We start from the raw sequence: 22233 nt of genomic DNA, 5'->3' as shown, positions 1-22233 counted from the left end.
ACACAAATCTCAGCTAACAATGCACATCTATGGAACACAGAAGAATTAGCCAATAAGTAGAAGTTTGTTGAATCAAATGTATATATATGCAGGCTGAAGAGAGGGAATCTAGGTGGGAATCCAAGTGGGACCCTCTGTTGGCCCTCCCATGCAAACATGTTCATAAGAAATGGTATTTCACTGTAATGGGAAGCTTGATAGGCACTGAGATAAGTGTGCATCTTGACTCTACTTAGCCCTAAAACACAAAAAGCCTGAGGCTGAATTGATTCAATCTTCCCAAGTTAGTCTAAGGTGTGTAGATTGAACTGATAAGCAACTGAACACACATTTACTTTTATTCTGGAAATGCAGCCACATCCCTGCACTGATCCAGGCCAGAAGCCAGGGGGTGCTAGAACATTCCTCCCTGTTCGGCTGGAGCAGACAGCTTGGGCCAAAGATAGCCCACCTGCAAGGGGAGATTTCTGGGGAGGCACAAAGCATCCTGGGATGCTGAGGGACTGCGAGTTAATTTAAATCTGGAAGCAAGTTCAATAAACCGATTTAACCTAAATCAGTTAAGTCTGATACTACATTTATCCAGGTTTACGTTAAACCAGTTTTGGCCATTTTGAAAGCGGTTTGTGTACTGTGTTACATATTTGAACCAGTTTCTGATCACTTATATCAGTTTGTGTGTAATTTCTGTCCTTAGCCTGGGTGTTAACAATAAAAACTTAGCCATCGGTCTGTCTCCTGCCTTTTTTTTTTTTTTTAATTAGTAGCCAACATATCAGGCAACTCCAATCCAGTTACAACCCCCACAAGCTCACTAAAGTCATCTTTCCTTTGTAAACATTCGGGAATCAGTGCTGCGATTTCTCACATACATGGAGTATATCTTCAGCCTGGTAAAGACTGACCAGAAATTGAGCAAATGTCAATCAGTGCAAAATGAAAAGTATACAAATCTCTGTAGGAGTGAGATTCTAAATGGATTAGCAAAGGGAACACAATTTCAAAGAGAATATCAAAAGAAAAAAAAAGTGTAACATTGCGTAGGCAACTGTAGAGCTGAGTCCTTAGGGTGATAGAGGAATTTGTCATTTATAGCTTCCAAATAGTAATTATACCTCCTGAAGTAAAAACTGACAATTGCTCTAAGGAAAGATAAAATTAAGGTGCTAAGGAAAGCAGTCAAGACTGAAATGTGTGAAGTAACCAGTTAGCATAGGTCCTGATCCCCTATTCTGGGGAAAAGGTGGGCACAGGATACAGACACACTTTCCTAGTGATGCTGAAGTGTCATTTCTAGACAGTAATAAGGAGCTGGCTGGCTGCCAGTAACTTGTATTTCACCAGAAGGAGCAGCTGTCACTCTATATACAAGACAGAAATAGACTGCTTGAATCACATGGCTGACTATGTCAGTCGGTGAAGCCCAGGCTTTAGCCTGAAGACAGTAACACTGAAGTAGGAAGCAGAGTTTGGTTTGTCTGATGAGAATGTCACTCAAACCAAGAATGTGTTTATGGAATGAGTTTGAAGCCATGGCAGAGGAAAAAGATCCAAAGAAGAGTTGGAAGGGAAGTCCACATCAAGCCAGCAGTGATTAGGACCGGCAGTTCAAGCAAAAAGAATCAGAAATCAGCCTTAAATGAGCTGACAGAGTAGACAAGCATGAATTACTATAGCAAGGGTTTTATTCTTATCCTGTGCAGTGGGACACAAGAGGTTGACTTCTGCAACTACTGAATAAGCAGAAAGAATGATAATGTGCATATTTAAGTATTGGAAACTGGGGACATTTTATTGTTGCTGGAAAATGTGCATGTGTAACTTCCCATAAGGGTCTCCTCCTAGTATTCCTTCCCACACTGAGCAAAGCCAAGCTGAGGGAGCTTGCCCATCCCCAGCAGGGAGCCCAGAACAAGGAGAAAATATTTCCCTGCACCCAGCACAAAAGGAATTTTCCTCTCCTTTCCCACATGGAACAAAGCATAATGAGGGGGATTGTACACCCCTACAATAGGGAGCTGATCTATGCTCAGTGGCACAAATGGCATCAGTATACTGGTTAATATTTCCATATAAGCAAGTCCTTAGACACTTTGAACTAAGCTGTTTATTCCAACTGTACTCACAAAAGGGACTACCTGCATAATTTCATGTCAATGTAAGGATTACATCCCAGATTTGGTCTGCAAATTGCTGGTCTATACAAAAACTACAGGTGACACTAAGCCCTTTTTTCCACAAATACCATCACTACAGGTGAGGAGCTCATTGTCAGCCATCACAGAAGAATGTAGAAAATCCTGCCCAGTCAACTGATATGATGCATAATAGTAAAAAGGCAGAGGTGACAATATATAAACTAAGCAATGATCCACCAAAGGTCAACCCTAACAACTATGTAACTATGAAAACATCATTATATCACCACTAACCAAACTACTGACCAGATGCTTCTCAATGGAAAAAGCCCAAAGACTAAAAACAAACAGAAAAAAACCCTGGATGTTGGGGGCGGCTGTCAGCTGATCAGCATTCCCAGCTTCAGGAGAGCATGGGAATCTAGGGCTGTTACACACTCCCAAAGCTGAGAGCCCAGATCAGCCTGGCCACAAGTGTAATTTCAGGAGTGACAGGAACTAGCCACAATGTTCTTACGCATACTTTGTATCAGAACACGGTACTTATTTCCTTGTTTTATCATACCATTAATTGCATTAGTATGTAGCTGAGTTACTACATGAGGCGTGATCAAGCAGTTAATCACATCTTAAGTGGGATATCTGCCAGGAGCCTAAAATGCACTTAAGAGTTTAACCCAACAAAGTTTGAAAATTTGTATTTTTATGAGGAGAGAAAACAAACAGTGGCTTTATCAAACAAAGTATATAGGTGAGAAGGAAAGGGAAACTGAAATAGAAGGCTCAAACTGCACATAATACCAGAAAAGAATACAGCCATATGACTGAAATGAGACCAACTTTAAAGAGAAAATTATTATACTATAGTGATATCATTTTAAATTGCATTTCCATTTGATTTTGTTTGCCTGGCTTGATCCCAAACTGATCCCCACTCTTGGCAACATCATCAATTGATTCCAGTGGCACTTATGAAAATGATGGAGACTCAGTATATAATAGACAGGTAACTAAGTTCAGATGTGGTATCGAAAAAACAACTAGCAGTCCTGAAGACAGTTTGTAAATCTCTCCCAGACAGATAGCAATAGTAATGCTTTGCACTACTGTTATCTTTACATCTGTGTCAAAGATCTGCTTGCTAAAAGACATTAGTTTTCATGTGTAAAGAAATAGTTCTTTATAGTTATTAGCTTGCTTTACTGTATAACAGATGAGCTGCTTAGCCTCAGGAGCTCATGCAAAATATTAAAAATACTGAAACACAATAGTGATCTAAGCCCCTTTAAAAAAATAAGAACACGTGTACAGAACATCAGGATACTCTCTTGCATGTCCCTTCTCTTGAAATAAGTAGGATGAAAATGGAGAATGCCAATATGGTACATTGCCATGACCTAGAGAGAGAAAATGATTTTAAAAGACTTCCAGTTTATAGCCTAAGAAGATTAATTTCTGCACTCAAGCGATAATAGAGAACAATTTACAGGGGACTGAATTTCACTTGAATTGGTGCTTTTTGCTAGGATGCAGAAGAAACATTAAACTGTGTTAATGGCTCGTTCATGTTAAAAAATAAAATATAATGTGCATATAAGCAAGTTCTATGGAAGAATTCCTATCAGTATTGTTACAATCACCTCCCAAGCAACTTACACTTGGAAAAAAAGAAAACAGGGTAAACTTTAAAGGTATGGACAGGCATGCATTTGAAGCACTAAGAATTTCTGGGAAATTCATAGCGCTGCAAAAATATGCATGGTACACATGTGCAGTTGTTCATGTGATGAGTTGTCCAGAGCACTTCAGGGCGCATGGAGAGCATATATGGTTAATGGTCCACAGCCACAGGACCTGTGAGATCCCAGAGTGCTTTGTGTACATCTCCAGAGGCTCCCAAGGACAGCTGGGCACAGAGCAGAGCACCTGTGCTATGGCTGGCTGCCCAGAGACTGTGCTCACCCCGGGTTCTTCCCCTCCCCTGGAACTCCTTTGTCCCTTGGCCTAGGAGTGCAGAGGTATGGATCCCCTGGTTCATTTCTACTCCCAAAGGATCATTGACAAAGACCCCAGTTTTCTCTGATAAAAAAAAAAAAACCCTCAATTTTCAGGTTAAAAAAAAAGTAACCCAAAATCCACTTTTTTCTGTGATTAAAATAAAACACCAGTAATACTTATATGGAAGAGTGGAACCCTGAGGCTTCTGATGAACTCCCTCCAAGGGTGGTGCAATCACCTACCCTGGAAGTCTTCAAAAGGAGACTGGACAGTCACCTCGCTGGGGTCAGCTGACCCCAGTTGTCTTTCCTGCTTAGTGCAGGGGGGCTGGGTGGGCCCGAAGATCTTGCGAGGTCCCTTCTAGCTCCTTACAATCTATGAATCTATGATCCAGGTACACAACGTATACCTGTGAGCAGAATCAAGGTCTGCCATTGCTTCTTCAGCATGTTTGTTCAGCTCCTGCTAAGCAGCAGCCTGGGAAGCTCCTTTTGGTACTCCTGGATCCTCTGCAGTACTTGGATCTTTGGGTTGGCAGCTGTGGCTAGGAATGCTTTTCACCAACTCCATCTAGTGAGAAAGCTATAGTCAGAAGGCTGTATATAAGCTCAAGGTTAGACTACTACACAGAGCTACTCTTGAAAACCATCCATAAATTTCAGATAGTGCACAATGCAGTAGTTTGCCTTGTGAAAGGGGTGGGTTTCTAGAAGCACATAATCCTGGTGTTCCAGAGTCTGCATTGGATCCCAATAGCTTTTCAGGCACAATTCACAATTCTGGATTTGGTCTATAATGCCCTTAATGACCCTAAAATACCATCAATACACCAAGTCTGCTTGGCAAAAATACATGGGAGGTCATTCTCCTCAGTTGCTTTTTGGCTGTAGAACTTCCTCCCTCTTGAGACTCACCAAAACCCAGTTTTAAGTTATTCCATTTTCTTATTGTAAGCAGCAATGAATATTTGGTGAAAAAGGTGCCATATGAGGAAGACAGAAAGGAAGGAAATGAATGGTTATGCAGAAGAACCAAGGTCCTAGCCACACCTGTCCTCAAGCTCTGTTCCCCATTTGCCAGGCCCCACCAACTATCTGGTTAATGAGAACAATGCCATGATAGACACAATGCTGTCCCAAGCTATTTACAGACCTGCTCTGGGGCATACGATACAAGCACTGATTGCTGGGAGCACATCATCCTGAGGACCTGGGATGAATAGTTGAAGCAGAACTTCAGGATATGCCAGGCTACCTTCACAGAGATATCCACTGAATTGATTTCATAGACATTAGGGCTGGAAGGGACCTCAGAAGACCATCGAGTCCAGCCCCCCACCCAAAGGGGCAGGAAGTCAGCTGGGGTCATAGGATCCCAGCAAGATAAGCATCCAATTTGCTCCTGAAGGTGTTCAATGTAGGTGCTTGAACCACCTTCGATGGCAGGCTGTTCCAGACCTTGGGGGCTCAGACAGTAAAGAAATTCCTCCTTATGTCCAGCCCGAAACAGTCTTGTAGTAGTTCATAACCATTTGACCTCCTCATCCCCTGGGGCGCTCTGGTGAACAAACATTCCCCCAGGTACTGGTGGTCACCCCTGATAAACTTATAGGTGGCCATCAGATCACCCCTGAGCCTGCGCTTTTCCAGACTAAAGAGCCCCATGGCTCTCAGCCTGTCATCATAAGGTCTGTTTTCCTGATTGGCCCCCACACTTGTGGGATAGGCCATCAGCAGAAGAGCACCCTTCATAATAGAGAGGCAAGGTGCCATCTCCATAAAGAAGCTTGAAACTGGTCTGCTACCAACTCAATTTGGACAACATTGGGAGAGGCAGTGCTGGGAGGTTCCAGCAGGTGCTAGCACTGTACATCATCTGCTTTGCCAACCTGCAGGAAGTCATGAGCAAGGGGAATGCACCGCCAACTTTGCAGAGGCTTTTCTACTTAAGCATAACATATTGGCGTAGCAGATCTGATGGTGCCACCCCCAACTCTAGGCCTTGCAAGAACATAAAGACATGTACTTTTCATGTCATACATGTACTTACAGCAAGGAGATGTGCATGTATTTTTCATGCACATCTCCTGGCTATAAGTTCTCTACACTGTGGTGTGAGCTTACCTCGCTAGCGTAGGTGGAACTTCTCCTTGAGGGATGACTCAGCTTTATTATCTGGCTATTTCCAATCAGGGTCTGAGACTGAATCAGCCCCGGTTAGGCCTTGGCTCATTACACTGTACAACATACAGTACACAAACCCACCCACAGCACAGCCCTTGGTAAACAATGCTTAACAGAACTCTGCTTTAGTTTCAGGAGTGGTATTTAACAGTCCTTTCTGCTTCATCCATGGCCTTTAACAATTACAGCAGCCCTAAGCCAAGCTCAGTCGACCTTTGAGTACTTACAATCAGAATCAACTGCCCACACGTTCTTGCTCAATGCCCTTGCTGGGCTTGTACGTAAAACCAGAGATGCCAATATGACACAGCTATTTGTAATGCACAACAGGTTTAGAGGGTGGAGATTCATACTGTGTTTTTGGATGATGGAGAAGGACTAGTTTTGAGTAAAGCTGCTGGATTTGAGAATCTATCAGCAGCCAACTCCAATTGGGCAGTACTTTCGGAACATCTCAAAATCCCCTATTAAGTGGATTGGGAAGGATTTTATTTTGCTCATGAACAAATGCAGTCCTGAGCAACAGGGCTACGTGTGCACTCAGCTCTGACTCCCTGGGCCAGTGGAGTTCACTGTCAGTCACAGACAGATTCCCTTGAGCCAGGGGAGGGTGGTGAGTAGCAAAGCCTTCTGGGATGCTGGAGGACCAAACTATGTAAGGTAACATAGAACCACGTAGTGCAATGTGTTACTATAAAAGAATTAAACATGGGGCTAGAAACTGTTGCACTGCTAAAAGTGCTGTTAGAAAAAAGTAACATTTTGTGGCATATTGTTCCTCTTGCTGCAAAGCTCTTTAATGGCTTTACACTCACTCCTGATAATGCTAAAAGGCATATTTAACACTACAAATATAACGTCTGCCCAAGAACTTACTCTTTTTCAGTACATGACAAAGAAAGCAAACATGAAACATATACATGTATAATAATCTCATTACACTGGAGATCTGAGTAATAATCTCTTTATAGTACTCAGGTGTTGGGGAACAGCAGCCCCAAGGTCACGGTGGGCTGAGCAGTTCGGTACGGAACAGGCGGGATTAGCGACGAGGAGTCTGAGCAGTACGCGGACTCGCGCGGTTTCAAATAAAGTGGATTTATTTACTTATGCTTCTGGAGCGTAGGCTGAGATGCTTGCTTCAGTTACAGTTACAACAAATTGAACGAACAACAAAGGAGACTGTTGGCCCACAAGGTTCTCGAGTTGAGCCCTTGCTTTCTACCCCGAAGGATAGGTGCGGCTGCCCACTCCATAGTCCCAGGGCTGGTCAACAGCTCATAGGTGTGGTAATGAACAACAACACTGTAACACGGTGTGATGCCACTCCATGGTGGACAAACGGATGATCGGTGCCGAGGTCGATGAAGAGTGATGCTGAGGTCAGTGCCGGGGATGGTGAAACAAAGCCATAGTCCAAGTGAGTCAGGTTGATCAGAATCGTGGTCAGGATCAGTGCCAAAATCAGTCCGGTAGCCAGGAGATCAATACAAGAATGAAGGGGAATCGAATAGCCAATTCGCAACGAGGAGGAGACCGGTGAGCCTGAAGCCCTCCAGAAGAGAAGTCCCTGCAGCTGCAGCCTCTGCTTTCTGGATCGATCTCTCCCTGTCTCACAGTCCCTGCCAAGGCAGCCTCTGCTTACAGGTCGAGCACAGTCTCCCCTCACCCACCCACCACCACACTGACAGAGAGAACCCAAAGGTGGAGGCTCACAAGCCCTTTATAGCAACCAAGTGGCCAATCAGGTTGCCTGCTCTGAAGAATTTTCTGGTTCTATGAAGTCATGCTCTTAGCCAAACTGAGCATGCCTCTGATTAGATTTTGTATATGACTGAGCATGCAGATGGTGGAAAAGTAGGTCACGCTTGATTCACAAGCCAACAGGTCACCCAGGGGGCACATGCTGGACATGCTGTAGAATTTTCCATAGGCCTTGCCTGCTTGTCTGCGCATGATCAAACTTAACTCTCGTGTTGCCAGCATACATTCAAAACTTGGTCTGGACATCAGGTAGCATAAGTGAGTTACTTCCTTCTGTGCTCTCGAAACAACTACAAATTCCTTCTTTAGAACTGTTCTTTCCTAGACTGGCACATATTCAATCTACAAACAGATCATCTTACAACACCTACTCTCTTCTTAAAAGGGCAGTCCTTAAGCCAGAAGTGGCTACCAACAAAAATAATAAATCACAATATTTGCATTGTTTTACTTTATGTTAAACTAGATTTAGTTGGAATTGAAACATAGCTTTTAAAATATGTGTGGAACAGTTGCTTAAGAACTTACATTGATGGATATCATAGAAAACTCTTCTAGGAAGATAAATAGCTACAGAGACAACTTTCAAAGTGTGCATGATTACTTTAGCAAGTACGACTATACAGATACCTATGGTTCCTTCTTTTGGAAACTGCTGGCCAGTGAAGAATACAGGACCCCACACTAGCTTTCTTAAAACAAAATACTGTTTAAAATTATTCAGTGAAGCAAACTGTGGCATACAGAAAGGGGATTTTAAAATAATAAAACAGTTTACATTCATGAATACCTTACCTCAAATTCTAACGTACCAGACTTACCTTAGACACTTTAAACCAGGGGTGCGCAAAATGCGGCCCACAGGCTGGATGAGGCACACCAGGCCATTCTATCTGGCCAGCAGGGACCCTAAAAAATTTAGAAAATTAATATTTATCTGCCCCTGGCTGCCTGTCATATCATGCGGCCCTTGACGGCTTGCCAAAACTCAGTAAGTGGCCCTCTGCCTGAAATAACTGCCTGCCCCTGCTTTAAACAGTGGAGGGTGCCATGAAAGTTCTAGGCTAGGACTTCAGGAATTCCACCCTAGAACAGACTTTTGAAACTAGTTGCTTCATGTTTTGTTTGCAGCTGAAGCTTTAAAACAGGGAACTATATTTTTCAAGGAAGATTAGCTTCCAAGTCAATGGAGATAACTGAGAAAACCTCTGAAAAATCCAGCTGTACATTTGTGTGCTGAATAACAGGCTACAGATACATAGTTTCAGGCAGCCAGTTGAAAAAATTTCAGTCATACTCTTTTTAAATGTTGTCTCATGAAAATGTGTATGGCATTTAAAAACCCATACATAATTTATTTCTTCAGCTTCCATTTGCACTATATACACAAAAGACGCATTCCTTTTTAAAAACAATTAAAATTAACTTAGTACTGGAAGTTTCATAAAAAACCTGAGGGTCAGACACTGATCTCACTAATTCTAGTTTTATACCAATAACAATTTTGTCTATTCTTTTTCAAAACATAAGTAAGAATACAGTATATACATACAAAAACGAGAGAATCCCCTGAGTCTCTATCAGGGGATTTCTCCTCCAACCTCCGCAAAATTAAACAGCTAATGAGCTGTTCCTGACCATTCAGAAGCCAAAACTTGTCTGTTGGTTCTAACCCTAAGAGTTACCACTTCTTGGATTTCCTGCTTTCAGAATTTCACGGTTCCCCCTGCTTAGCATATATGCACTCCAAAAACCATGCTAAAGTTGTGACAAAACCCAAAATAGTTTAAGGACCGAAACATATCACATCTTCTGAAAATTAGTTATAAGTCTGCATGCATTAAGGCAGTGGTGTCATACTGTGCCTCTGCACTGGAACATATACAGCACACAAAACCCTAAGGTTCTCTTAATGCAAATGCTTATGTTATGCTGCCTTCAACTTTATAAAGGAGACCATGGTACTGTTTCAAGATAAATTACTGAAAAATAACTTGTTTTAATCTGAAGGATTTTTCATAAATTGTGGATAAGGGAAGGGGAAAATTAGTCTTAATCCAGTTGGTACATGCTCTTCACTGAATCACAGCTTAGTATATACATGATACTGTAACTTAAATTTGATTTTTATGTTAACAAATCCAGGAAGTGACACAGTATTTAGCTGTAATTGCACTTAAAAGCAGCTGAATTTAATAACAGTGAAGAGCAGGTTTAATACCTGGAGTGCCCAAAGCTTGGCAAGCTCAGGTCCAAGAACTTGGGATCCCTTATAATTAATTTCCCAGCATGCTGTACAGCTCACATCCTAGGGCAAAACTAATGCTGCTTCACTGTGTAAGCCCCAGGAGTTTGGGAGATTAAACAAGACTCAGAAGACAAATTAATTTCAGTTCTTACTATATAACGAAGACAGAGTCTAAAGTGTTATCAAAATGTTATCCTAAATAGAGACAGGATGGTGACCCACCAAAATGCTTTCAGTTACTAAAATGCTGCTCACAGCTAAGAGAGCAATGCTGAAAGTACATATGCATAGAAAGACCAGTTAAAAATCAACTGGATCAGGAATCAAAAAATCAACTGGATCAGTATAAAAGCATTCCATATGCATACATATTTATAGGCTCAAGGCCTACATTTTTAGGGTGGTGGGCCAATCAGACTTTCTCTCTCAAAACAGTGGGACCCAACCTTTTGGGCTCCAGACCAATGAGTGGTGCAGTATCAGTCCACAGTCAGTGGGCCTGAGCCAGTGCGGACATGAAGCACGGGCAAAATGTGACATGGCCTCAGTTCTGTATATGCTGGGCTGGGTCCCCTGTCCCAGTCCTACCCCTGCACGTTACATTGAGGCAGCTACCCTGTACGTGCCATACTGGGCTCACCGCCCCAACCCCCATTAGTGCCACCCTAGCCCCAAACATGTTGAACTAGTCCTGCTGCCCTGGCTTCAGTTCCATGCATGCTGGTTTAGGCCTGCCACCCTGGTCCCACAAACCAGACGGATCTAGTGAAAAAAGCCACAACACCTAGCCTCTGGGCTTGAAATTTGGCAGCAGGGGAACAGTAGCAGAATTAATTACCACCACTCCCTGGCACCACATTTCTAGACTTGTGGGGAACCCCAGGGGCCAGATGACATGGTTCCGTGGGCTGGAGGCTAAGCAACAAACAGTGCCTTAGAGGAGTATCATATGTGATCAAAGGTTGTAAAATGACAATCCACTGAATTCATAAATAAGTAACAGCTAAACAGAAAATGGATTATAACTCCCCCTCAAATATTTCCTTTGAAAACTGCAAACCCAAGAGTCCATTTTAGACAAATAAGCATCCCCATCAGAATGTCAACATTAAAACTACTAAGGAACTTTGTGTCTAGAGATGGACATTTCCCCTGAAATCCATGCATTCTGGCCTCTCTCTCCCCTGCACCATAACCAGAATTTTGTTTGGCGTTTATTTTTAGGAAAATTTTTCAAGTTTCAAGCCAAATCAGTCAAAACAATTCCAAATCCACGAGTCACTCAAGAACCATATGTAGCCCTACTACCAGCAAACATCCCCCACCCCAACCTGGGCCTTTTAGATGTTCCCAAATAATTTGGTGGGCATCCTATGTGCAGGCCCAAGGCCAGAGGCTTGGGTTTTGGATGCTCCCAGGTTTTGCTTGCCCTCAGCAGTATGGCCACAGGAGCAAGATAGGGAGGAGTCTCCCAGTTCCATAAAGTGGGTCTAAACTTGCAGGGGTGGGCAAAATGCAGCCCAACAGGCCGGCAATTCTATCCGGCCCTCAGGGCCCCTAAAACATTTAGAAAAATTATCTTTCCTTGGCTGCCTGTCATGTGGCCCTCAATGGCTTGCCAAAACTCAGTAAGCAGCCCTCTGCCCAAAATAACTGCCCACCCCTGGGCCATAAAGCCAAGATCTTCCCACTGGAACTGAAAGTGGACTTGGACTGAAGTGGTAACTATACATTACCTCCGCCCGGGTACTAATCCCATGCCAGACAAGTGGCTATCCTGTGCCCCTGGTTAAACCAACACGATGATCATGGTATTTCCCCTGCACTGTAACCAGAATCGAGGTGATCCCAATTTGGGGAAGGCAGAGGAAGCAGCAGCAGCAGTGGGGGAAGTCTCCCCAGGGCCAGGGGACACAGGCGACTGGTAGGAGGAGCACTGGGGAGCATGTGCCCTCCCTGACAGGGCTGTCTCTGCTGCCAATGCCACCAGTGGCATCAGCGGGAATTCGCTGGCTCTGCCCCCACTACCCCTGCCGGCAGACAGCTTCTGCCGGTGCCCCCCAGACTCAGGAGACACCGATTACCCATACCAGGGGAAGTACAAAAGCAATGCCTGACTCCCCTTCCTCCCAACCTCTGCACCCAGGAGAAGCTCCAGCATAGAAGTTCTTTGGGGCACGTTTTCTTCAGGAGGGGGGTAATTTCTACCCACAAAGTGGCACTGTGTCCAGGGAGCATGAATGCCATGTGCCCCTGCAGGCTGGGGGGGAGCAGCATGGCGAGGTCCCACAGGCAGTGGTGGTGCTGTCAGTGGAGGGAGCATGGTGGCAGTGAGCTTCTGTCAGCAGTGGGGGGGTGTCACCCACAGACGCTGCCAGCAGTGTTGGCCAGTGGCGATTGGAAACTGCCCACAGACACTGCCAGCGGTGTTGGTGGTGGGGAGGAGGCAGGGGGCGAGCAGGCATTGGCAGCCAGCAGTGACTGGGGACCATCCACAGAGTCGGTGGCAAGCTGTGCCTGCCTGCCTGCCTGCAGGTTCAGTCAGCAGTGTCGGTGGCACCTTTTCGCAGGAGGTGCACCCCCTACGTGCCGCCAATGCCAGGGAGCATGTCAAGGCCAGCGCGGGGCAACTGAACAACAAGACGACTAAACTGCAGCAGATAAACCCCCTCCCCCCAAGATATTTAAAGCCTCCCCGCTGCCCAGCCTCCACGCAGACAAGGGAGCGGACTCTTCAAGGAACGGCGAGAACGGGGTACCTCGCCCGGCCTGTGCAGCACGGGCCAGGCGGGGAGGAGGAGGAGGAGGAGGAGGAGGAGCCGGGCCAGGGGCAGTGCAGTGCAGTGCAGCGCCCCAGCCCGCCCCGGGGAGCCCCCAGCCAAGCCGCGCCAAGCCGCGGTGCAGCAGCACGTCCCCTCCCTGCCCCGGCCCGGCCGGCTACACACCCAGCAGGAGCCCGTCCATGTCAAAAAGCAGGTGGGTGGCAGGCGCGGGACGGCGGGAAGCGGCCATGGTGCGGCAGCGACGGCGCAGGCGTCCAGTGCATCCGGGGAGGGGAGAGCGGGGCCGGGGCGGGGCCGGGGGAGCTGCCCCTCGCCCCACCTCCGCTGCTGGCCGGGGCCGGTGTGCGCCCTGGCGCCCCGCAGGGGATGCCCCCGGTCCCTTCCCTCCGCCCGCCGCCTCAGGAGCAGGCCCGGCAGGGCGAGGCCGCGCAGCCCTACCCTGCCTGAGGATATGGAAGGAGGGAAGGGAAGTGAAACGGCGCTGGAGGCAAAGGCAGCCCAGGCTCTTTGGGGAAGGAGGGGTACTATCTTTTTATTAGACCCGCTCAATCAATCGCTTGGAAACTTGGCTTATATCCTGTACAGCCAAAGAGTTTTGTCCGCCTGCCCCCTTACACCGGCGCTTCCTAAGCTTTTCCAGCCTCAGGCACACTTGGGTTAATACCAGCTTCTCCCCATCTGGCACACCTGTTAAGGCCTTCCCCGGCCTTGTACCTGTTGTAGCTTATTGCCACAGCAAAAAACGCAGCACACCTGTTCATTGCTGATGGCACGCTGGTTGGGAAACACGGCCTTGGACCAAGAGGTAGAGTGGCTAGCATAGAGAACAGTCCGGTTGTTCTCTGTCCTCTTTTGATACGAAACCCAAAGCCTTTATGTCTTCTATTTTTCTCTTCAAAATAGAGGACATGAAGGCATCCAGTTTCATATCATATCTATTCTCTTCGTATTTGAAGAGAAAAACAGGACATCAAGGTGTGGGGTTTCATGTCAATAGAGGACAGAGTAGCAGAAAACAGTGTCCTCTGTGATGGCCACCTTGCCAACAGGGCTGCAGCCGGCACCCCGGAAAACTAGAGGTGCTTGAGATGCTATTGTGGGGTATCATAAGCTGCCTGGGAAACTGAGACTCATGCTGAGAAGGAGATGAACTTCAACCCTGAGGCAAGGGACTTCATTTCAGTGAGGATGAAATTTAACCACAGACTTCATCTCGGTAGGGATGAAGTTTAACTCTGCGGCAGGATGGACTTCATCTCAGTGAGGATGAAATTTAACCACCCACTTCATTTTGGTGGGGCTGATGTCTAACCACCAACTTCATCTCTGTGGGGATGAAGTTTAACCCTGAGGCTGGGGCAACTTCATCTTGGTGGGGATGAAATTTAACTGCCAGCTTCATTTCGGCAGGGATGAAGTTTAACCCTGAGGCAGGATGGGCTTCATCTCAATGAGATGAAATTTAACCGCCAGTTTCATTTTAGTGGTGATAAAGTTTAACCCTGAGGCAAGGCGGACTTCATCTGGGTGGGGATGAAGTTTAACCACCAATTTCATCTCTGTGGGGATGAGGTTTAACCTTCAGGCAGGATCTACTTCATCTTGGTGGAGATTAAATTTAACCCTGAGGCTGGGGAACTTCATCTGAGTGGGGATGAAATTTAACTGTCAACGTCATCTTGGTGGGGATGAAGTTTAACCCTGAGGCAGGGTGGACTCCATCTCAGTGAAGATGAAATTTGACCACTGGGTTCATCTCGCTGGGGGTGAACTTTAACCCTGAGGCAGGGGACTTCATTTCAGTGGGGATGAAATTTAACCTCATACTTCATCTCAGTGAGGATGAAGTTTAACCACCCAGTTCATTTGGGTGGGGATGATGTTTAACCCTGAGGCAGAGTGGACTTCATCTTGGTGAGGATGAAATTTAACCACCCACTTCATCTTAGTGGGGATGAAGTTTAACCGCCAGCTTCATCTCAGTGGTAATGATGTGTAATCACCAACTTCATCTTTGTGAGGATGAAGTTTAACCTTGAGGCAGGACCTACTTCATCTCGGTGGAGATGAAATTTAACCTTGAGGCAGGGTGGACTCCACCCATGACTGGACTACGGGTATAGAGGGCTATACCCTGTACAGGAGGGATGGTGTTGACAAAAGGGGCGGGTGTGTAGCTCTCTATGTGAAGGAAAGCTACATGTCCCTGCAAGCTGATGTTGGCGACCGGCATGGACAGCTAGAGACCCTCTGGGTAAAAATTCGTGGGGAATACGGCACAGGGGACACAATGGTGGGAGTCTACTACAGACCTCCCACTCAAAGTCCTGAGCTTGACCAGGAGTTCGCCCGGGAACTGACTGAGGCCGCTTGCTCCAGGACCTTGGTTGTCATGGGTGACTTCAATTACCCGGACATCTCGTGGGAAGATCACTCAGCAAAATCCGAGCGGTCGCAAAGCTTTCTCTCGTGTGTGGATGACCTCTACCTGACTCAAGAAGTCTATGGGCCAACGAGAGGCAAAGCGCTGCTCGACCTGGTACTGGCTACGGGGGACAACCTAATCGGCGACCTAGTGATCGATGGGAAGCTGGGTGACAGCGACCACGAGCTGATCACCTTCACCATCTGCCGTAAAGCTGGCAAGTCAGTCAGCAACACAGAAGTCCTTGACTTCAGAAAAGCCGACTTTGACAAGCTCAAGAGGCTTGTTGGTCAGGCCCTCAGGGACCATGACCCCAGGGAGATGGGAGTTCAAGAAGAGTGGTTGCTCCTCAAGGAAGTGATCCTCAATGTACAAGCTAAATCTATTCCAACACGGAGGAAAGGCAGCAAGAAGGCACAGCAGCCTCCCTGGCTCTCCAGGGACCTAGCGGACCTCCTGTGGCTTAAAAGGAAAGCCTACAAAGGATGGAGGATGGGATTCACCTCCAAGGAGGATTACGCCGCACTGGTCCGGTCCTACGGGGAGCAAACCAGGAAAACCAAGGCTGCAACTGAACTCCAACTAGCTTCAGGCATCAAGGACAACAAAAAGTCCTTTTTCAGATATGTGGGGAGCCGGAGGAAAAGCAAGGGCAACGTTGGACCCCTGCTAAACCAGATGGGGCAACTGGGAACTGACGCCCAGGAAAAAGCCAACCTATTAAATAGGTACTTTGCGTCAGTCTTTCATCAGTCACATGGGACGCCCATGTCTGCTATGGGACAGGGAAATCTGGGTGAGGGGAATCCCCTACCCTCCATCAATGCTGACCTCGTGAAGGAACACCTTGAGAAGCTGGATACCTTCAAGTCAGCCGGCCCTGACAATCTGCACCCCAGGGTACTCAAGGAGCTGGCAAGCGTCATAGCCCAGCCCCTGGCACGGATCTTTGAAAACTCCTGGCGCTCTGGTGTAGTGCCCGAAGACTGGAAGAAGGCCAATGTGGTGCCGATCTTCAAGAAAGGGAGGAGAGTGGATCCGGCTAACTACAGGCCCATTAGCCTGACTTCTATCCTGGGGAAGATCTTAGACAAGTTTATTAAGGAGGCCATCCTTGATGGACTGGCCCAGGCTAACATTCTAAGGGATAGCTAGCATGGGTTTGTTGCGGGTAGGTCTTGTTTGACCAATCTCATTTCCTTCTATGCCCAGGTGACCTATCACCTGGACAAGGGAGAAGAGATTAATGTCATATATCTTGACTTCAGAAAAGCTTTTGATCTGGTATCCCATGATCACCTCTTGGCCAAACTGGCCAGTTGTGGCCTTGGCTCCACCACGATCTGCTGGCTGGGAAATTGGCTCCGTGGTTGGACCCAGAGTGTTGTGATTGATGGCAGTCACTCATCATGGTGCCCTGGGACCAGTGGGGTCCCTCAAGGCTCTGTCCTGGGACCCATACTGTTCAGCATCTTCATTAACGATGTGGACATTGAAGTCAGGAGTGGACTGGCCAAGTTCGCCGATGACACCAAACTTTGGGGCAAAGCATCCACGCCAGAATATAGGCACGTGATCCAGGCTGACCTGGACAACCTCAGCAAATGGGCAGACGAGAACCTCATGGTGTTTAACACCGAAAAATGCAAGGTTCTCCACCTTGGGAGGAAAAACCTGCAGCACCCTTATAGGCTCAGCAGTGCTACATTGGTTAGCACTACGGAAGAAAAAGACTTGGGGGTCATCATTGACCACAAGATGAACATGAGCCTGCAATACGATGCTGCGGCTAATAAAGCGACCAAAACGCTGGCTTGCATCCATAGATGCTTCTCGAGCAAATCCCGGGACGTCATTCTCCCCTTGTACTCAGCCTTGGTGAGGCCGCAGCTGGAGTACTGCGTCCAGTTTTGGGCTCCACAATTCAAAAAGGATGTGGAGAAGCTTGAGAGAGTCCAGAGGAGAGCCACGCGCATGATCAGAGGTCAGGAAAACAGATCTTACGATGACAGGCTGAGAGCCATGGGACTCTTTAGCCTGGAAAAGCGTAGGCTCAGGGGTGATCTGATGGCCACCTATAAGTTTATCAGGGGTGACCACCAGGATCTGGGGGAACGTTTGTTCACCAGAGCGCCCCAAGGGATGACAAGGTCGAACGGTCACAAACTCCTGCAAGACCGTTTTAGGCTGGACATAAGGAAGAATTTCTTTACTGTCCAAGCCCCCAAGGTCTGGAACAGTCTGCCAGCGGAGGTGGTTCAAGCACCTACATTGAACGCCTTCAAGAGTAAATTGGATGCTTATCTTGCTGGGATCCTATGACCCCAGCTGACTTCCTGCCCCTTGGGCAGGGGGCTGGACTCGATGATCTCCCGAGGTCCCTTCCAGCCCTAATGTCTATGAAATATGAAATCTATGAAATCAGTGAAGATTAAATTTAACTGCTGACTTGGTGGAAATGAAATTTAACCCTAAGGCAGGACCCACTTCATTTCAGTGGGGATAAAGTTCAACCCTGAGGCAGGGCCAAACGGTGTAGTAGTCAAGTACAGCACACAGATGAATGCTTCTGTTCTTGGAGGTGTTGCTTGTAGCCACGTTGGTCTAAAGATACAGGTAGGCAAGGTTTTTTGGGCAAATATATCTTTTATTGGACCAACTAAATAGTTGGAAAAATTGTTCTTTGCGAGTTGCAGACACAAACAGAGATAGGGAGAGGCTGCTTTGTTTTGTGTTCTGGTTGGAATAGAAGCCAGTATGCAAAATGTAGGTTTGTGAACTCTTGGAGCTCACAAACCAGGATGAAGAGGTGGTTTTTAATACCATCTCCCACAGCGTTTTGGGAATGTGATAGCAGCCTTTAACTACCGGAAGCTGGTTCCAAAGAAGATGGAGCTAGATTGTTCTCAGAGGTGGCAGATGACGAGATGAGGAGCAATGGTCTCAACTTGCAGCAAGGGAACTTTAGATTGAATATTAGGAAAAAAAATCTCACTAGGAGAGTGGTAAAGCACTGGAATGGGTTACCCAGAGAGGTGGTAGAATCTCCATCCTTGGAAGTTTATAATGCCCGGCTTGACAAAGCCCTGACTGGGATGATCCAGTTGGGGATGGTCCTGCTCTGAGAATGGGGTTGGACTAGATGACCAGCTGAGGTCCCTTCCAACCCTCATTTTCTGTGATTCTAAGAAAGCAGAAACAAGACAGAACAGGACAAGTCCCAGCCACCCCCAAGATCTGTTTGCTTTCTGGGCAGGAAAGCTTTTCTGCTTTTTTAGAATCATAGAAAATTAGGGTTGGTTTTCTATCCACTGAAAAAGGGAGTTGGGACGTACAATAGAACAGGTGGACACAGTGGTCGTGGGAAAGAAAAGCAGTGTAAGACTGTTAAAGGAAGAATCACAGAAGCTGGATAACTTTTATCATCAGAAACTTAAAGAAGCTAAGGAGGTGGAGGGAAAAAATGTGCAAATGAGTTGGAATTGTTCTCCAGGACTGGCTCTTGTGGCTGTCAGGTCTGCAACTAACAAAGCTCACAGCGGAGTCAGCAGTGAGAACACTGTGAGCCTTGTGGGCTGTAGGGCTCACAACTGGGGCAGTGGGGAGAACCACTGTGAGCCCCACACTGCAGCCTTCTCCCTGCTGCTCCACTGTGGGTCCTGCAGCCAATGATGCCGTCCCTGCTGCGAGCCCTGTAGTCAACGAAGCTTGCAGCTGTGGTAGCATTCTCTTCACTGAAAGCCCTATAGCTGACAAGGTTGACAGTGGGGGCAGTGCCAGGAATATTGCTGCCGTTGCTAGCCTTGTCAACTCTGGGGCTGGCAGAAGGTGCTGCACCCCTGTGCCTGAGAGCCCCTCAGTTGACGGGGCTCCCAGCCACAAGGGAGCACTTGGCCACATAATTAATTAACTAGCTACAATGTTACTTCACTTTTTTGGGGAACAATTTTGTAGCTTATTGCTTATTTTATCACACTATTAATTGCCTGAGCATGTAAGGGGATTTAAGGCATGATTAGCTGCGAAGCTTTAACCACATACTTAACTTTATGTATTTATAGTCCTGGTGACTTAAATGACATATATCTAAATATATGCATAGAGCTAATTATTTCCAGGTTTAGAGCATTACTTAGTTGGGCTACACCTGGATCTTTTGTTTATATGTTATTTATTTATTTGGCAGTAACTTCCTGTGAAGAACATCTGAGAAGTAGATATTCTTACCTCCCCAAAAAGAACTACCTCCTTCTCTTCCTTCTTCCTTTGTCATAGACTAGATGTTTTTTTCCAGAATCGTGCACAAGTGAATGACTCTTTCCATTGCTGCAGTGAGGTTGTCCCATCTACAGGTCTCACCAAGTTACCAAATGAGCAGGTGCTCCATTGTCTGGGTCCGGGAATCGCTATACTGACCAGTCTGTATCAGCCCCTCTGGGAAGGTCTTTCAGGTCCATTTCAGGGCATCTGATTTCATATGCTCTTTCCTTCCATAACCTCAGTTGCTCCCTGTTGGTTGCTGTGTCCAAGGGCACAATAGTGGTCACAAAACACTTTTGTTCTATAAGCCATTTGGTTACTTCTGTGTGACCATAGAGTGGATGCCTAGGGTCTTCCATCTGTCGTGATCTTTCTTTTTGGCTCGCTACCTTTCTTCTGATATCAGGCGGTGCAATGCAAGCCTGTAAGTACAGTCTATCCTTTGAGATTGGCTTTAGACATCCTGATATTTTACAACAGCTGTCGTTTAGAACTGTGTCTAGTTTCTTGGCATGAACTGCTCGTTCCTATACTAGATATGCATACTCTGCAATGGAGTAACAAGGCTGTAACAGTGGTTTGTAATGTAGCTGTATTCGCTGCCCACTTTGAGGCGACCAACTTTTGAAGTATGTTGTGGGTGCTGACTTTCTCTTTTGTCTTCTCTACCTGTACTTTGTAGGTAAGTGGTCCAACGTAACCCCCAAGTACACAGGTTTCAAGCGGTTCGTCAGTAGGATTTCATCCCAGATGATGTTTATTTCTGCTCGGCTTCTCTGTAGCATAGGTGAAAAGCTGTGACCTGTAATAATCTGAGAGGTTGCTCAGTCCACATGTCATTCTGTTCTTGACAGTGGCAAAGTCTTTCTCTAGTGACGTGATGCATAGATCATCAGCATATATGAAGCTTCTTGTATTACTCTGTGTGGGTCGGTCATTAGTATATATGTTAAAGAGAATCAGTACAGCATGGTGCCCTGTAGGAGGCCATGTTGTTGTCATTTCCAGCATCTCCATTTCTTGCACAGTTCTACGTAAAAAGATCTATTTTCCAAAAGAGATTGGATGAGCTGCACTAGATGATAGTTGTGTGCCATATTGTAGGCTTTGGCAAGCAGGATTCTATGGCTGACTGTGTCATATGCCACTGATAGGCTACAGCACAGTACCGGTTATCATCCCTTTCTCAAATCCATTTTCTATATGCTGAATGATGTTTAGTATCTGGCTTGTGTAGGACTTGCCTGGTCTGAATACGGCTTGTTCTGGTATGAGATGTTGTTTTATATGAGGTGAGGAGCAATTAACAATAAGGCATTCATAATGCTTATAAAGATGGCACAGGAGTGACATTGGCCTGAAGTTCTCTTGGGCTCGATACAGGAAATGATTTAAGCATATATTTAATTTGAAATCACCCTGAAAATTAAGGATATGTATAAGGTCTTTCTAGAATAGCAGTGAACTCAAGAACATGCTTGCATGTTTTCCTGATTCACATATTTGATCCTGAAGTCATTAGGATCATGTCCTTAAATACATCAGACTAAAATTTACATATTTTATGCTAAATTATCTTATTCTAAAATGCATGGATGAGAATGTTTAGCATCGTTTTTAAATCCTGTTTTAAGATTTGGAAATGTTCCAGAATCATGCTTCTTGTTGCATTAGGCTTTATAGTAGTTATAGAAACATGATGTGCTATATGAAGTGGCTTTTTTCTCCTTGTTCTGCAGGTGCCTTGGCAAAGAGGATAAAATGATTATAATTAATTTTGCTTTGAATATTAAAAAAAAAATAAAGATATAAAAAATCTGGTATTTTAAAAAAACTTATAGACATTTAAATAAACAGCTTGTAAACCTATTATCAATAATAAATTACTCAGAGATTTATAATTAAATGAAAAGTACAAACTGAGATGCAAGACACTATATTTGAACATACTAAGCCCTAATAAGAAAAAAACTCATCCCAATACTATGTCTGTCTGTCAGAGAAAAAGCTTTTCACCTCAGTAACATACGTCAAGTGAATTTCAGTGTTTCTGTTAATGTACTTACAATTAAAAAAAGTATGAGCAACTGGCTTAAAGCAACTAATACACATATTTACAGAGGCATTTAAACTAACAATTTACTGATTTATTGGTATAATTATTTAAAGGAAATAGGATGTAAACTCATTTTTTCTACAGGTAAGAGTGTCCCCTTATCTTAAATGGCTAAATCATAAAACTGACAGAGTTAAAACGTCCATTCCCCTTCCTTACTCAGCCTATCTATACCTAGGTTCCAGACCTGGTACTTATTTCTTCCTGTAAGAGAATAGCTATTGCAGGGCAGGGGAGAAGTGGGGCAAAAGTGGCTGCTTGGGAAAGAAGCCGGGAGTAATCTCTACTTTTACAAGGGTGGAAGAAATTTCTCTCTCG

General features: G+C 45.6%; 2 protein-coding genes across 2 annotated transcripts in view; one reads left to right on the top strand and one right to left on the bottom strand.

Moving 5' to 3' along the window:
* The window catches only part of PUDP (pseudouridine 5'-phosphatase), a 124608-nt gene extending 111196 nt beyond the window's left edge, over positions 1–13412 (bottom strand). The window contains exon 1 of the mRNA XM_090064047.1: positions 13277–13412. Coding sequence (XP_089920173.1) covers positions 13277–13343 — 67 coding nt within the window. The 5' untranslated portion in view covers positions 13344–13412. The remainder of the gene's footprint in view (positions 1–13276) is intronic.
* Positions 13049–22233, top strand: part of STS (steroid sulfatase) — a 179677-nt gene continuing 170492 nt past the window's right edge. The window contains exon 1 of the mRNA XM_090064043.1: positions 13049–13307. Coding sequence (XP_089920169.1) covers positions 13294–13307 — 14 coding nt within the window. The 5' untranslated portion in view covers positions 13049–13293. The remainder of the gene's footprint in view (positions 13308–22233) is intronic.

The sequence above is a fragment of the Crocodylus siamensis genome, chromosome 1, assembly GCF_052110815.1.
Source record: "Crocodylus siamensis isolate JL-2025a chromosome 1, ASM5211081v1, whole genome shotgun sequence".
In the NCBI taxonomy this organism is placed as follows: Eukaryota; Metazoa; Chordata; order Crocodylia; family Crocodylidae; genus Crocodylus; species Crocodylus siamensis.
This window is presented reverse-complemented; position numbering and strand designations above follow the sequence as displayed.